At 46.6% G+C, this 17,802-nt stretch overlaps 1 protein-coding gene across 1 annotated transcript in view; it reads left to right on the top strand.

Moving 5' to 3' along the window:
• Positions 1-17,802, top strand: part of PREX2 (phosphatidylinositol-3,4,5-trisphosphate dependent Rac exchange factor 2) — a 1,276,790-nt gene that overhangs the window by 1,218,210 nt on the left and 40,778 nt on the right. The window contains exon 39 of the mRNA XM_078687188.1: positions 2,190-2,292. Within this exon, the coding sequence (XP_078543314.1) occupies positions 2,190-2,292 (103 nt within the window). The remainder of the gene's footprint in view (positions 1-2,189; positions 2,293-17,802) is intronic.

Raw genomic sequence — 17,802 nt, 5'->3', positions numbered from 1 at the left:
CGCTTTGGTTCATTAATCCTAAAACGAAGCAGCACCCAAAAGATGTGCATTTTTCTCTATGAGGCTAGAGCTTTTACCTTCTTCCCATTAGTATTTCAAAAAGAAGAAAAAATATTAAAGTTGTATTTTAGTTGCACAGTGCTGAGCACGAAACTGAATGCAACTTTTGTTTATCAGTATTTTATTGGTAAAAAACCTCATTTGTTCGACCACTTTTGATTCATATCCCCTCTGTAGGGACCAGCAATGCTTTTAGGGTAGCAGGTCCGAAATTCCTTTTTCACCTTTAATTAAGCTTTGGAGCCAAATCTCCACCACGAGGAAGCCTATTCCAAAGGGTAATATTTTTTGCATCATCTGGTTTTTGCATTATTTTTGTCGCAGGGCTGACATAAGAGCTGGCCCTGTGTCAGGCTCTTTGTCACTGAGTCAGCTGTAGACAGCCTTTGGCCGGTCAGAGCAGTAGTTGGCCACACTGGGAGTTGAGCACAGGCCATGCAGCAGACTTCTTGCATGGTAGCAGGGCCTGGCCTTTGTAGTTGTAATTTGGTTTGGTCCATAGCCATGCTCGGCCCTAACCCAATAGGCAGTTGCAGGCAGGTCAACCCACCTTGCTCCTGAGTCAGACCCACTGTGTGACCTCCAGACACCCAGCTGATCCTCTCCCTCACCAGAGACCCCGACACCGCCAGAACCAGCCTACACGAAGGGATGAAAGACGTCGCCGAGTGGATGAAGAACAGCCGCCTGAAACTGAACTCAGACAAGACGGAAGTCCTCATCCTTGGACCATCGCCCTCCGCCTGGGACGACTCCTGGTGGCCCCCGCCCTGGGCACCACTCCCAAGCCAACAGACCACGCACGCAACCTGGGCTTCATCCTGGACTCCTCCCTCTCGATGACCAGACAAGTCAACGCCGTCTCCTCATCATGCTTTCACACCCTTCACATGCTCCGCAAGATCTTCCGATGGATCCCCACCGAAACCAGGAAGACGGTCACCCAGGCACTTGTCACCAGCCGACTGGACTACGGAAACACCCTCTACGCCGGAACCACAGCCAAGTTACAGGAAAGACTCCAACGCATCCAGAACGCCTCCGCCCGACTCATCCTGGACATCCCCCGTCGCAGCCACATCTCCGGCCACCTGAGGGACCTGCACTGGCTCCCCGTCAACAAGAGGATCACGTTCAGGCTCCTCACCCACGCACACAAGTCTCTCCACGACCTGGGCCCCAAGTACCTCAACGACCGCCTGACCTTCTACACGCCCACTCGCCAGCTACGATCCACCAGCCTCGCCCTCGCTGCCGTACCACGCATCCGAAGAGCCACCGCCGGAGGCAGATCCTTCTCCTACCTGGCGGCCAAGACATGGAACTCCCTCCCCATCCACCTTCGGCTGACCCAGGACCATCTCGCCTTCAGGAGACATCTCAAGACCTGGCTGTTCGAGCAGTAATGGACCCCCTCCCCCAAGCGCCTTGAGACCCTTCCGGGTGAGTAGTGCGCTATACAAGTGTTATGATTGATTGATTGATTGAAAGTTTTGAATGGGCACATGGCATGCCCTTCAGCCAGGCCCTAGGCCCAACCTTTCATTCGTCCGCAGGCCATGGATGTGTAATTGTGCCTGTGGATCTAAAGCACTACCAAAGGGTCTGCAATTACAAGGTGGGTCCTGGGATCCACAAACCTATTGCAGACTGTGTTATGCATATTTGCTAACTTTCCTCATTATTTATTTGTATGTCTTTTTTACTTCTCTTTGATCTTGTTTATCCACAAATGTTCCTCTGTTGCCAACTTCATGTGTTGTGAATGTATTTAACATATAATGCAAAACATGTATCACAAAAAATCATACTCTTTGAATCTTTTCACATTATCTGAAAAAATACATAATTTCCTTAACTCCAGATGGGTTTTTTGTGGTTGCTAATGAAAAAGTAGCATGTTTTTCTTAAAAGATGGCCAATGGAAATGCTCTGGCTCTTTATAAGCAAGAACGATGCATCAACATGTTGCGCTCTTTGTATGTGCTATTCCAAGCAATGTTAAAGCCCTTATCATTTTACTGTGTAGTCCAATAAAACATTAAAGCACTCGAGTTGATAGAGCTGGCTTCAGCCAGTTGTGATCCCATTTTATGACAGTTTCTCTCTCTCTCGCTTTCTTTCTTCAGTTGCACCTTGAGCGTTACCCTTGAACAGGCTATTATTCTTGCTCGGAGTCATGGGCTTCCTCCAAGATACATTATGCAGGCTACAGATGTGATGAGAAAACAGGTAAGTCAATGTTGTACTTCTTTGGAGTAGATCAGCCCACTTATGATGCTTGAGGATCAGATTATGCATCTTGTGTAATTATGTCAATGTTGCTTGTGCCCACTCTACTCCACATACAAACATTTCTTCGACTACAATATGATTTAAAATCCTTCCAGAAGGAAATTACTTTGTCATTTTTACATGTAAGTGTATTGGCCAAGTACATTTCATTTGATGTCAGTGGTTTAAGGATTTCTTTGAAAACTGAAGAACATATTTGCGCCAAGTTCTTATGCTCTTGACTTGCAGTATACTTTTGCCATTTGAAATTGCCATTATGGAAGTCTTCTAGTTATCATACACAGTTGAACAACTTCACGCTGCAAAAAAGATTACCTGTGTTGTCTCTAAGTACAATGAGGTTTCAAATCTTTATTCTTATCAAAGATTGTGATGGAACTTTGAATGAAAGAATCTGGTCTATGGCTAAAGTCCCTTATTCTGCCTCCCACTTCAATGCCAGCAGAAACAGTGGGCCTCATTTATGAGGTTTTGGCGTAGGGCAGTGCCTCAAGGAATCTTGCTGCGCTACCCTACGTCAAAACAATAGGGCAGGAATGAGCTATGTCTATAAGATATGGCGCAGTCCTGTCCTTTTCCCCTGCGCCGGCGCACAATGGGCTGCCATGCTCCAACGCAGGCACTCTTGCACCATGGCGCAAGGGTGCCTGCGTTGCAGGAATGATTGACTTTGTGCAGGAGGGGACACGTTCCTGCACAAAATCAATCACAAGAGGCGATGTCCTCTTTCCATGTGTGCTGCAGAATGCAGCACACATAGAAAAAGGAAAAATGAGGAGAAATTAAACCCTGGGGTGATTTTAGGTTCTGACGCATTCCCAGGGTCATGATGTCTCGTAAATCTGGGAATGCTACAGGTTGCATGGTTGTTGCATGGGAACACCCACAGCAACACCCATGGAATGCCACTTTCACATAGTTTTCTTCGTGAAAGGGGCATATATTTATAAGACCAAGAAAGCCACATAAAGTGGCTTTATTCAGCCTTGTGCCACCAGAATGTCAAAAAAGTGACGTTCTGGGGGGCGTAAAAGTGCTGGTAGGGGCGTCATTTATGAGGCCAGTATTACCAACTTGAATGCAGGTCCACACTTGGTGTCTCTGTCACTTAGATAAAAGGACTCAAAATGACGAACAGCTTTTTAACTGGTGAGACACCTCCAAACCCGCTCATGTATCCCATAGTGTTGAGGAGGGTCATATATTTTATTGCCCTGTGTAGGAAACTTAGTAATATGTTGTAGCTCACCTACAAACTTCTTTGACAAAGTGTGTTGGTGACTGCCATTTAGAGAGCATTGATCTTGAAGATTTGTAGAGCAACTGTTTTTCTTGCTATCACAGCACTCACTCATAATGACATGAGATTTTGTTTGGGACCAAGGTGAATGGCTGTTATCATGCACTACCATTATAACTCAATAACTTCTTCATAAACTATTTAAGTCTTGCAGATCGTCCTATTGAGACTAGATGAAATAGGGTCGAGTCTAGCCGAGGTCATATCTATAGGCCATATTTATACATGTTTGTGAAGCAAGGTCAACATGGCATGATACTGCCAGAGTACATTGGAACACAGTATCCATAATGAACCCATTATACACCAGGGGGCCGATTCACAAATGCAAAATGGGTCATAAATGTATGCTTAGGATCTGATTTAACTCACCTAAGGCTGCCAGGAATTCACAAAGGGGACTCCTGGCGGATGTAACCACAACTATGGGTGTGGAGATCTAAGCACCCATAAATCCCAAACAAAGGGTGGGATTCAAGATGTGTCTAGGTGTTCAAAGGTGTGGGTAGCAATGGAAGTTGGTTACTGCCCACAAACAAGTAAATTTGTTACAAATTCAGTTACAAACTCCTCACATTTCCCTTTCCAGACTGCAAAGGGTCATGTTTTTATTGCAACCAAATGCTGGTGTAAATCCCTTTCCTGGGTGGGTTGAAAATGGATCATTCCCAGATTTGGTGGGGGTGTAGGGCTAGAAGGGTTGTCCAATGGGGAATATATATTTGGCCCACAGAGAAAACATTTTTAGAAATGTTCATGTTGCCCATTTCCCCTGGGCGGAATTTTCTACAACAGAGTAATCCTTACAGAAAGGATGGTATTCTGAATTGAAATCAAATGATAGTCCATGGAATTTATATGAAAAGCTGAACCAGATTAATAGGAGTTTGTGAATAGCACTAAGTAGTAAACACACCCATGGATGTAGAATTAAATATTCAGTTGTAGAAATACATCTTTTGAGATAGGGCCTCATATATGAATGTTGTGGGTTATCTGGTTCCCTTTGCCATTAACCGTGGTCATCTTGGATTCAAAGTGTGGATCCAAGCTTCATAGCGACAAAATGTTCCATTTAGAGACATGGAGATTATTCTCCATCTAAAATGTTTATAGTTATAAAACCTACCCATGACCCTTATATCCCACACATTCCAGGGCCAGCTCCCAAATACTGTTGCTGAACCGCCTTGTCAACCTCGGTTGATCCACTGCATCCGCAGTGCCGCACACCACTCTCCCCCCAAGTAATCATCCGTTTTCTTCTCAACCCTAACCATGTTTTTCCTTCATTTTTTGCCTCCACCCCAACTGCTTGTATTTTTCTTTCTTGTCTCCTCATAATAGCTAATTTTTTTTAGGCTAGTTTCCCCCCCATTTTTGCCTCCTCCTAACTGCTTATTTTTTCCATTTTGCCTCCTCCGAACCCCCTATTTTTTTGTTATTGCCTCCTCCTAAGTGCTCGTTTTTTTTTGTAAATTCATCACTTCTCCCCCTTTACCGTGTTTTCCCTCCTACAAATTAAACACGAATTTTTCTTAACCACACTCTCTTTGACTACTTTTTTTCCTGCTCTCTGGACCGCTCTCCCTCACGCCTTTCAGTAATACCGCTCATCCCCTACCCCCTCCCAGGAACCTACTTAATGGAGGCTGCAGCGCGACCCCATTGAGCAGGTCCCGAGCGAACTCCCCACTACTGCTGCCGAACCGCCCTGTCAACCTCTGTTGAACCACTGCATCCGTGACACCACATGCCGCTCTTCCCCAAGTAAACAGCCTTTTTCTCCCCACCCCTAACCATGTTTTGTCCTTAATTTTTTGCCTCCTCCCTAACTGCTTGTACCTTTCCTTTTGGCCTTCTCCTAACTGCTCATCTTTTCCTTTTTGCCTCACCCTAACTGCTCGTTTTTTCCATTTTGCTTCCTCCGAACTGCTCGTTTTTTCCCATTTTGCCTCCTCCTAACTGCTTGGTTTTTACTTATTGCCTTCTAACTGCTTGATTCTCCCGATTTGCTTCCTCCTACCTGCTCATTTTCTACATTTTGCCTTGTCCTCTGACTGCTCGTTTTTCACTTCTTGCCTTCTCCTACCTGCTTGTTTCTTCCATTTTGCTTCCTCCTAATTGCTTGTTTCTTCCTGCTTGCATTCTACTAACTGCTTGTTTCTTCCATTTTGCCGCCTTCTAACTGCTTGTATTTTTCCTTCTTGCCGCCTACTAACGGCTTGTTTTTTTCCTTTTTTGCCACCTCCTACTTGTTTGTTTCTTCCATTTTGCCTCCTCTTAACTGCTTGTTTCTTTTTCTTCTTACCTCCTCCTAACTGCTTGTTTTTTCCTAGTTTAGCTCTTCTCCCCTTTAACTACTTTTTCCTTTTGCCTCCTCCAAACGAAACCAGGGCCGGACTGGGAACCAAAACCGGCCCCTGCAAAGTGCTCGGCCGGTCCCCCGGGGGGAGGCTAGGGGTGCAACCAAGCTCTTTGCCGGGCCGGTTTTCGGCCGATTTTGGTACAGGGCCGATTTTGCAGTTATGCTGCATAAATGGCCGTGTAGCAAAAACGACCCCAGGGGCCCAAAGCGGGCCCCCACCCTTGCGACGCACCAGTCCGGCCCTGAACGAAACACTCTCTCATATACGCTCTTGCGTTGCTGCCCATTTTTTCCCACTCTCTGGACTGCTGTTCCGCCAGGACTATGCCCTGCTTTCTGCAAGGCAGTCTCCAACTTCATCACCGCTCTGGCCATCAACTTCAAGAATGTTATCTTGCTCAGAGACCTAAACTTCCACATCAATGATCCCAACAAAGGCAACACAGCCAACCTATTTGAGAGCATGAACAACCTCGTCCTCACCCCACTGGTCACCGACACCACACACATCGCCGGACACATGCTGGACCCCCTCTTCACGCTCAGCAACTGAATCAGATACAGCCATGCCTCCAAAATCACCTAGTTGGACCATTCGATCGTCCACTTCTCCATCACAGAGACCCAACATCCCCAACTTCCAGACCAGAGCCTCCCACAGGAGCTGGAGCAAGGTAGCTGGAATCCTCTGGACCAACACCCTCAGATCCACTCCTCCGGACACCACGTCGACCCTCGAGGAGGCCATCCAAAACTTCAACTCATGGATCACTAAATGCTCTAACACAGTCACCCCTTCAACCCTGCCAAACCAGGCAGACTTCAGCTGGTTCACCCCAGAGCTGACATCCACCAAATGCACTGCCAACAACTGGAAAGAATCTGGCATGCCAGCAAGGAGCCAAATGACAGAGCCTTCTTCAAGCTGGCCCTCAACAACAACCACCAACACCTGAAATACACTAAAAAGGACACCATAATTGCCCGCCTCAAAGCCAGCACCAACACCAGCAAAGAACTATTCGGCATCATCAAAGAGTTCTCCAAAACCTCAGCAATGAAAAACACAGTCACCCCTGCTCAAGAGCTCTGCAGCACCCTAGCAGACTTCCTTCACAGCAAGATCTCCACAATCTACTAACACTTTGACCCCAAACACCCATTGCCAGAATCCACAGCCTCCTCAACCTCACCGGCCCCCACTCAACCCCTAGGAGAACAACCTGGGACCAACTCGCCACACAGATCACCTCACCATCATGAGCTCCATCCACTCAGGAGCATCCAGGGACCCTTGTCTCCTCCACATGTTTAACATGGGGAACAGGCACCATCAGCAAGAAACTCAGTACAACACTTGTTGGCCAGCAGAGCTGGGACCCTCAACCACACACACACAGCAAGAACCTAGGCATACTAGACAACAAACTCACCATGAAAAAGCAAATAAATGCAGTATCATCAGCCTGCTTCCTCATTCTCCGCATGCTCCGGAAAATCTTCAAGTGGCTCCCCACCAACACAAGATGCACCGTCACCCAAGCCCTCGTCACCAGCTGTCTGTGGGGTATCACCTCACAGCTGCTAAACAGACTTTAGACCATTCAGAACTCAGATGCCAGGCTCATCCTCGACCTACTGAGCTGGGCCTACATCATCACTCATCTCAGAGCAGTTCACTGGTTCCCAGTCCACAAAAAGTGCCAATTCAAGATGCTAACCCACGCCTACAAGGCTCTGCATAACCAAGGACCAGGTTAAACTTCCACCAATCTCTCAGACAGCTGTGCTCCACCTCCCTCGCCCACAATCCCGCCTCCGGCAAAGCGGAAGCGGCGGCCGCTCCTTTCCTACCTGACTGCCAAGGCCTAGAATGGCCTCCCCTCCACCTCCGGAAATCGCCCACCCTGCAGGAATTTAGGAAAGGTCTGAAAACCTGGCCGTTCAACTAATCTACACCCTGCAGCAGCAACCCCCAGCTCCTGGATACCCTCATGGGTGGCAAGCAGCGCCTTATAAATTCAGTTTGATTCACTTTACTACACAGAGAAAATAGTGCAGTAATGCAGCTGGAAAAAATTCATAAAAGCATCAACTTTAATGTGTACTTATACTATTTATTCAGGTGAAGACAATGCAATTTGACCCTAAAAGTGGCATACTAAAGGCAAACAATGATGGTTTGAATTAATTTCAGAAATTAGCAGCCCTTGAATTAGAACAATGTCAACTCGAGCGTAAGTTGGCAGTTAAGTATGACACAAAAGCAAATCAGTTGTGCAGAAAACATTATGCTAGCTATAGCTCTATAAAAATGAAATACACAGAAATCTTCATAATGTAGTAAAAAGAAAGATCTTTTTGGCAGTCAATATATTAAAGGATTTTTTAAAGTAATTTTAAAGTAATTTTCAAATTTTCTTCTACCAGTGCTACAGAAACTGTCCCGAAGACTTCCCAGTTTCTAGGGGAAATATTCAGTATTTCTCAGATGAAGTGAAAAAAAACTTTAATCTTCATTTATGAGGAAGTGCTTCCTCCTGTTATTATGATCTTTCTAATTGTTATGCAACCAAAGTGTATTTTCGATAGAGTCCTTGGAGGAGACAGGAGAAATTAGTTAAACTACTTCTTACTAGTCACCCTAACAGATCACCATGAAATCGATTTTCTGTGAAGTAACTATCTACTATCATCCCAAGCAAACTTTGCAAACAAGTACATTTTTCGTTTCCCTTATGGCAATGCCCCAGATGTATTCTAAACTGTTCTGTATGGACAATTATAAACAAACACGCTATGGAATACCGATTCCTGACAAGAGCCTGGGGTAATTCAATAAATCCGGAAACTTTTTCTTTATGTGTTCGTTAGACTCATTGCCTCGGGTCCAGCTCTTGGTTTATCTTGTAAAATACAGAAACACCCCCGATATTGCAAAAAAAAAAAAACAGGTCCTCCGGGGGCACGCGCCATTTTCCTCCGCCGCTCCTTGCACCCAAGAGGCAATTGATCCACTTGGGATGGTGATCAGACATACTGACCATGCAGTGGACCGACCACCTCCCCCCCGCAGCTTCCACATGCATTAATATGTGTGTTTAGTGTCTCGCCCCCTTTATACCTCAACTTACTGCCCCCCCGATTGCCCCCCGGCCCCCACCGTGCTTGAGGGTCTTCATGTTTAGGTCGTTTACCAGGGCCCCTGAGAGGAAACTGGGGAATCAGGTGGCATTGGGGCCCCAAACCTTGAACGGATTTAAAAAAAATACAGGGATCATTCTGCCTAGTGCACACTGGTGTCTCATAGGATTGTGCATTGTCCGAAGTAATATGCGTGCGATTCTAAATATATGTAAATTAAATGTGTGCCCCCCCCTACTTTACAGCCTGCTGAGGAGAACTGTGGCAAGTACACGTTCCCTTTAATTTGGTTTTAACTGCACGCCCCTCCCCGCCCCAGACACCACACAGTTGAGCTAGTCTTACTTTGCAGCAAAATGTACCCCCAAAATAACTCAAGTCTGATCGGTGTCATAATAAAAAATGGGGGTATTTTATGCAGTGACACCACATGCACAATTGCCCGCGCGTGATTCACTAGTGCGCGTTGTTAATACGCAACTGAATGTCGTTAGTTATTCAAGCACTGGGAGGGTGGCCGGCTCAGTCGGTGCCTTGGGGGGGCAGACAGTAGATCTGTGCAGCAAGCGCACATGCCACCGTGCAATATGTGAGGCGAGTACTCTAATAGAGAACCCCAGCCTGCAGGACATCATTTAAAAGGCACAAATTGCTTTATTGCGTTTTCTTATGGTAGCGCTTCGCTTAATGGTGTGACAATCTAACAAATGATCTTGGATTATTAACGTTTACAATCAGCATAACAAGTTTGCAATGGCCAAAGTACAGCGACTCCGGAACCGAAATGTACCTTTATTTTGGGGTTAATTTTACTCCCAAGGTGGGATTTCTTTTAATTTAGGTTTATTCAGAGGGGAAGTTCTGTGGAGCAGGTAGGCGCACTTACAGACCACAGAGTGCAGACGGGGTGTGGTGGGCACAGGGGGGCGCGCTTCATATTGCACTGCAGAGAGGGGTGGGGAGCATAGATGGGGGAAACAAGACTGCTGAGATGGGGTGGGCAGAAGGTGATAGTGGGACTGCTGAAAGGGGATTTGTGGGCTGAAACAGAGGACAAACTGCGAGTGCAGAGGACAAACTGGGACTGCTGGAGGGAGTGGGGGCTGGAGGTAAGAGGAGGGGCACACAGGGACAGCTGAGAAAGAGTATGGCCATGGGAACTGGGAATGGGGTGCAGGTAATATGGGAAGACGGGTGTGCAGAGAAAGGAAGTGACATGGGGTAAGTTGTGAGGGAGTGACACCATGAGTTACCCGCACTGGGTGACAGCAACCCTAGTGAAGCTACTGTCAATCATGTTCCCAATCACCCAATTTAGGGAGAAGTCACGCAGTTGGCACTCAAACACAGCACAGCATCGGTGTCCAATTCAGGCCTGATTCTAAGATTAGATCTGATGCACCCTGAATTTCCCAATCCATCGTCCATTCTACAACAAATTAATACCTTTAAGGAGGCAATGCTTCAGTTATTTCAGGCAGTGTCATTTCCCTCAGCTGTGCTGCCAGGACTGATGGACCTGTTGGTGCTTCCAGTTCGACTTCCACTGGTGTGCTTTTCCCCGACACCAACCAACTCATTTGGCCTCTGCCAGTGCTAGGGTACGTCACTGCCCCAGTTCCTACCAGTATTTATGAGCATAGTGCCTGCACCAGCCCTGGAAGTGCCAGCTGTGGACTCTGCCCCAATTTCTGTGTTGGATCAAAATACAGAAACTCTCTGACAGTCAATCACCTGGTGTATTCCCTAATTAGCAGCGTGGCCGAGCTCAATAGGTGTCATCTTGCAGACCAAGAGTGGTGTCTTCTTCCGGTGGTGGCTCAGGACGTATTCATGCAGTAGGGCATGCCCTTCGTAGATCAGTTATGTTTTTAATGTGTGCACTGTTTGAGCTTATACACAGTAGAGCCTTTAGATGCTTGAATCTCAATTGTTTTTCTCACTGCCTTAACTCCTATGCATTGTATCAGCGGATTACAGGCATTATGTCTTCTGACACCTTATACCACCTTTTTTACCTGACTATGTGGTACTTCAGACTTGAGCATCCTTTCATCCAAATGTGACGCTTGCTTTTCATGTGGGGCAGTTCATTACACTCCCCACATTCTTCTCTGTTCCCCATACTTCCAAAGTGGGCCCTTAGTTTATATACTGATAAGCTAAAGAAGAAGTGGGTGGTGGAGCAGCACGTTGTCGACCTGACCTAGGCAAAGAAAGGAAAAGCAGTCCATAAACTAACTTTATTGTAGTGGATTATTCTTTGGGGTAAGCTGTACAAAGCTGCACTTCCCGTTTCATATTAAAGAGTTCACATATCATCTATGCCCATTAACTTTCTATTCTGCTCGGATCGTCAAGATGCTTATTAACACCTGCCATCCGTCCCACCTCACTACTTTTTAGGTCTCGCCTACGCAGTGCCCATGCGCTGCTTAGAAGACCTTTAGCTGTCTTGCAGCTCTTTTTCAAAGCACATACTCGTTCTTGTGGCGGCATACGCCTTGCGGGAGTGCGCAGTGGAGTGCACATAGGTGCTTTGTAAAAAAGCAGACTGCTCTCCCCACCGTGCGCGCACCACTGGCAGGTGCTGACCCGTCGGATGGACCCGGGATGGACTTTACGGCATGCACCCCCCCTTCAGGGAGCCCACGAGGAGGGGTCTGCCACCCACGCCAGGAGTCGGCATTTCTCTGCTGTACCCAGCCACCGCCTCTACAGCATCCCAGAGAAGGAGCTACTCCCTTTCACTCCCCAAGCTGAGTTACCTGCTCCTCTGATTTCCGCGAAACTGCTTCAGACCGCTGCTTTTTCTGCATCTTTGTCTAAGAGCTTCAGCGGGAGGGATTCCTTCCCCGGGTGGCATCTGCCCTTTCTGCCGCTCTCCTAATGCAGCTAAAAAGAATGTGGCAAAACTTCTCGGTTTTGACTTAAGCTTGTTTTCATGGTGCCTGTAAAAAGCACGAGCTTGCCGCCGTGCAGAGGGGCGGGCCTTGGAGGAAAAATAAAATTCTCTTCATTTTTTAATGTACTTGTGTGTGTGTGTGTGTGTGTGTGTGTGGGTGTGCGTGCGTGTGTGTTTTCATGCAAGTCCATATTAAAATATAGACGAGGGTGCATCTCTGGGCACTGCTGCCACTAAAAAGTGTGCTTCTTCTTAAGGGTCTCAAAGTTCCTTAGTTACTTTTCTCTATTACCAACCTTGTCTCCTGTTCTATTACTCCACTTCTTTCCTCTTTCCTATCTACCTTTGTTCCCATCTTTTGTCTCTCCCTCCTTATTCCCACCCTTCTTCCTCTCTGACATCCTCTTCCCTTGCCTCGTTTGTTCGTCATTATGTTCTTTCTCTCATCATTATCCCTTTCTCCAATCTTATCATTTTTTTCTCTTCATTTCTTTAATCCTTTTCCTCCCTCCTTCACTCATTTTCATCTATCTCCCACAGTACTCTACCCAAACTCCACGATGAGTAAACTGACAGGCTCTGGGCTAACCAGTTTCTGAGTGGGTTCTAAAATTACTGCACTAGGTACAGGGCAGGCTCCCACCTCTAGGCCTGGTGTTACCAGGCAGCTGCACAATTGATCAATAGGCTACTATTCTCAGAATATTGTGTAAAGCTTCAAAACTTTACAGATTTTAGGGACTGGTACAAATTAATAAGTTTATTTAGTGAAAGTTACTAAATATACATTTGCATGCTAGGCTAAACCATCGCTAGAAATATACAAGCATTGGCATAGCCAATAGGTCTCGCCTTTGGGACCTTATAAGTGTTTAGCCATGCAACAGTTGATGTTGTTGCACCAAGGATATTGTGCTGCATAACTAAATACTTATAAGGTCCCAAAGGCGAGACCTATTGGCTATGCCAATTCTTGTTATTCTGTGGGAGAGTCAGCATTTCCAGTTTGCTTTACTGTCCCTTGGTTTAGAACCCACTTACCAATTTTTTTTAATCAAAATGCTTGCCAATTTGCACAGTAAGGGACCCACGTCTGGGCATACCCTGCCAACTTACGGTGAACAAAGCGATACCAAAGACAATGATGGGCGGATCGTTTGAGCAAATCAAACACTCACCCCAAGTCAACTGATCTGGGTTTAATCCATCACCATTTTTTTAAAAATCAAAATGCTTGCCAATTTGCACACATTTTGCACCATGGAGAAATTGGAGTTCACTGTAGTTTGACTGTAAGTTTGCCCAATTCACTGTCCCTCTTTTTGCTACGCTCTGTAGTGCACAAAGAAAGTGTGCAGCTTTCTTACAGGCCATTTAAGCCATATATTTCCCTAGAAGCCATATCCATCAGCCTCCAACCAAACTGCTGCCTCCCCTTTGTCTCCAAAGCGATACCAAAGGGGATGATGGACAGAACGTTTGAGCAAATCAAACACTCACCCCCAGTCAACTGATCTAGGTTTAATCCATCACCATTCTTTAGCTCACTCCACCACCCCAGTTCAGACATGGCCATATGCAAATCAGTCTGACCCAGTGCCTCATGGGAACAGTCCAGCCCGAACTGCCAAGCCATGTCTTCCCTGGACCGGAAACAAGCATCCTGGGACCGGTTTCGGATTCATAATCCTCATCAGCCAGGCTATCTTGAATCCAATGGTAGAGTGAGCAAGGGACCCACGTCTGGGCATACCCTGCCAACTTAGGGCGAACAAAGCGATACCAAAGGGGATGATGGATGGAGCGTTTGAGCAAATCAAACACTCACCCCCCAGTCAACTGATCTGGGTTTAATCCATCACCATTTTTTTTAGCTCACTCCAACCTCCCCAGTTCAGATATGGCCATATGCAAATCAGTCTGACCCTGTGCCTCATGGGAACAGTCCAGCCCGAACTGCCAAGCCATGTCTTCCCTGGACCGGACACAAGCATCCTGGGACCGGTTTCGGATTCATAATCCTCATCAGCCAGGCTATCTTGAATCCAATGGTAGAGTGAGCAAGGGACCCATGACTGGGCATACCCTGCCAATTTAGGGTGAACAATGCGATACCAAAGGGAATGATGGAAGGAGCGTTTGCACAAATCAAACACTCACCCCCAGTCAACTGAGCTAATTTAGCTCACTCCACCACCCCAGTTCAGACATGGTAATATGCAAATCAATCTGACTCTGTGCCTCATGCGAACAGTCCAGCCCGAACTGCCAAGCCATGTCTTCCCTGGACCGGAAACAAGCATCCTGGGACCGGTTTCGGATTCATAATCCTCATCAGCCAGGCTATCTTGAATCCAGCGGTAGAGTGAGCAACCGACCCACGTCTCGGCATACCCTGTCAACTTAGGGCGAACAAAACGATACCAAAGGGGATGATGGACGAGCGTTTTAACAAATCAAACTCTCACCCCCAGTCAACTGATCTGGGTTTAATCCGTCACCATTCTTTAGCTCACTCCACCACCCCAGTTCAGACATGGCCTTATGCAAATCAGTCTGACCCTGTGCCTCATGGGAACAGTCCAGCCCGAACTGCCAAGCCATGTCTTCCCTGGACCGGACACAAGCATCCTGGGACCGGTTTCGGATTCATAATCCTCATCAGCCAGGCTATCTTGAATCCAATGGTAGAGTGAGCAAGGGACCCATGACTGGGCATACCCTGCCAATTTAGGGCGAACAATGCGATACCAAAGGGAATGATGGAAGGAGCGTTTGCACAAATCAAACACTCACCCCCAGTCAACTGAGCTAATTTAGCTCACTCCACCACCCCAGTTCAGACATGGTAATATGCAAATCAATCTGACTCTGTGCCTCATGCGAACAGTCCAGCCCGAACTGCCAAGCCATGTCTTCCCTGGACCGGAAACAAGCATCCTGGGACCGGTTTCGGATTCATAATCCTCATCAGCCAGGCTATCTTGAATCCAGAGGTAGAGTGAGCAACCGACCCACGTCTCGGCATACCCTGTCAACTTAGGGCGAACAAAACGATACCAAAGGGGATGATGGACGAGCGTTTTAACAAATCAAACTCTCACCCCCAGTCAACTGATCTGGGTTTAATCCATCACCATTCTTTAGCTCACTCCACCACCCCAGTTCAGACATGGCCATATGCAAATCAGTCTGACCCTGTGCCTCATGGAACAGTCCAGCCCGAACTGCCAAGCCATGTCTTCCCTGGACCGGAAAAAAGCATCCTGGAACAGGTTTCGGATTCATAATCCTCATCAGCCAGGCTATCTTGAATCCAGTGGTAGAGTGAGCAAGGGACTCACGTCTGGGCATACCCTGCCAACTTAGGGCGAACAAAGCTATAAAAAAGGGGATGATTGACGGAGCGTTTGAACAAATCAAACACTCACCCCCAGTCAACTGATCTGGGGTTAATCCATCACCATTCTGTAGCTCACTCCACCACCCCAGTTCAGACATGGCCATATGCAAATCAGTCGGACCCGGTGCCTCAGGGGAACAGTTTAGCCCGAACTGCCAAGCCATGTCTTCCCTGGACCGGAAACAAACATCCTGGGACCGGTTTTGGATTCATAATCCTCATCTGCCAGGCTATCTTGAATCCAGTGGTAGAGTGAGCAAGGGACCCACGTCTGGGCATACCCTGCCAACTTAGGGTGAACAAAGCGATACCAAAGGGGATGATGGACAGAGCGTTTGAGCAAATCAAACACTCACCCCCAGTCAACCGATCTGGGTTTAATCCATCACCATTTTTAAAAAATCAAAATGCTTGCCAATTTGCACACATTTTGCACCATGGAGAGATTGTAGTTCACTTATGACTGTAAGTTTGCCTAATTCACTGTCCCTCTTTTTGCTACGCTCTGTAGTGTACAAAGAAAGTGTGCAGCCTTCTTACAGGCCATTTAAGCCATTTATTTCCTTAGAAGCCATATCCATCAGGCTCCTCTCAAACTGCTGCCTCCCCTTTATCTCCGGTCCTCGGATGCTTGATTCCGTTCTGGGAAGGACATGGCTTTTGTAGTTCGGACTGGACTGTTCCCATGGGGCAGCAGGGTCAGAGCTGATTTGCATATCGCCATTGTCTAACCCAGGGTGGTGTGGAGTGCAAAAAAACGATGGATTTGGGCCCAGATCTTTTGACTGGGGGAGTGTGTGACATTGATCCACATTCGGTCCATCACTTGTTGTTTTTGCAATTGCTCCCCTTTATCTCCAGCATGCTTTACGGTAACGAGGCCTAAACCTATGAATAGCTGCACATATGGAGGTATATGCTTGTTTTGTATTCTTGCTGGTAAACTTCATTTGAATCATTCAGTTTGCCATCTCTGTTGTGACTACCAAGCAACATTTGTAACGAAGTTCTAATGAATACGAAAATAAGTAAATATCTAATTAATAGTTTACAAAGCTTATGGTAGCCAGCTCCAGAGGACTTGTTCAAGGGCATTCCTTTAGCTCTCCGCATCTCATACTATGGCCATGGGCACACACCACTTAGCATGTGGTGCTGCATTGGTGCATCCTTTCCCAGAGCAAATTGTTGTGGGAAGAAATAGTTGCATCTTGACGTGACAACCAATTTCAGGTTCTTCAGTTTAATACCTTGAGAAATATTATTTTCCATTTGGGGCACAAAAATACATCATGAGACATGTATCAATAGGAAGAGAGTGATTCACTCGGTACATCTAGTAATCCTGGCAGCCACATTGGTAGCTTGAAAGATCTTCATCTGACTGCACTGTCTGCTGTTTGTCACTCAGGTGTGACAACATTTCAATTGACAGAGGGGCATATTACCAACGATTAGCAATATTTATCGCTAACTAGGCTTAGCAACACATTTTTTATCGCTAAGCATCGCCGGAAATTATCGCTGAGATAACGTGCTATTAGCAACGTTTATCTCCAAAGCGATACATTTTCCGGAAATAGCGTGAATATTGCTGAGAATACAGCGATATTCACGCATTAGCGACAAAATGCTCTTAGCCATGTTATCCACCTCCCATTGGATAACATGGCTAAGAACTGGTCTGACCAGGCGTTAGTTTTTGGAGATATTCGCTCTTAGCGCGAATATTTCCAACGCTACACCTGCCTTGTTAATAGGCGATAGCGACGTTATCGACTGCTTTCAGTCGTTAACGGGTTGGGTACGCCCACTTTGCATGTCATTAGCGATAAACATCGCTGACATGCAAAGCGGGCCCCAAACCGCTCGCTGTCGCCTAGAAGCTGTCGCTAACATCAGTTAGCGACAGCTTGCTAATAGGGCGATAGAATTATCGCTGCTTAGCGAATGAAAACGGCCGCTAAATCGGCGATAATTGTCTATCGCCCCCTTAGTAATATGCCCCAGACTGTGCAGGATATGTCTGTCCTCACCACACTTCTGACATAGTTTTTCAAACCATCTGAAAACTCTATCTAGGCAAAGGGTGTCTTCCCTTAGTGTTGTTTCAGAAGTTAAGTTTGAGATGAGATAGAAATGCTATGTTATTTCTCTGTCCAAAGGGCAATTAGTATACTTTTCTTAATTTAACCTTGATCCCGAGGGCCCTGAAAAAACCCCAAATAGGGCGAGATTCTTCCTGACGTGGCAGTATTTTTATCTGAAGCGGCCGATAATCTTTTGAGTAGAATGAGTCTTACCACTCACTTCCTTTCCTCTTAGGT

Source organism: Lissotriton helveticus, chromosome 4_1, assembly GCF_964261635.1.
Source record: "Lissotriton helveticus chromosome 4_1, aLisHel1.1, whole genome shotgun sequence".
NCBI classification, from domain to species: Eukaryota; Metazoa; Chordata; class Amphibia; order Caudata; family Salamandridae; genus Lissotriton; species Lissotriton helveticus.
This window is presented reverse-complemented; position numbering and strand designations above follow the sequence as displayed.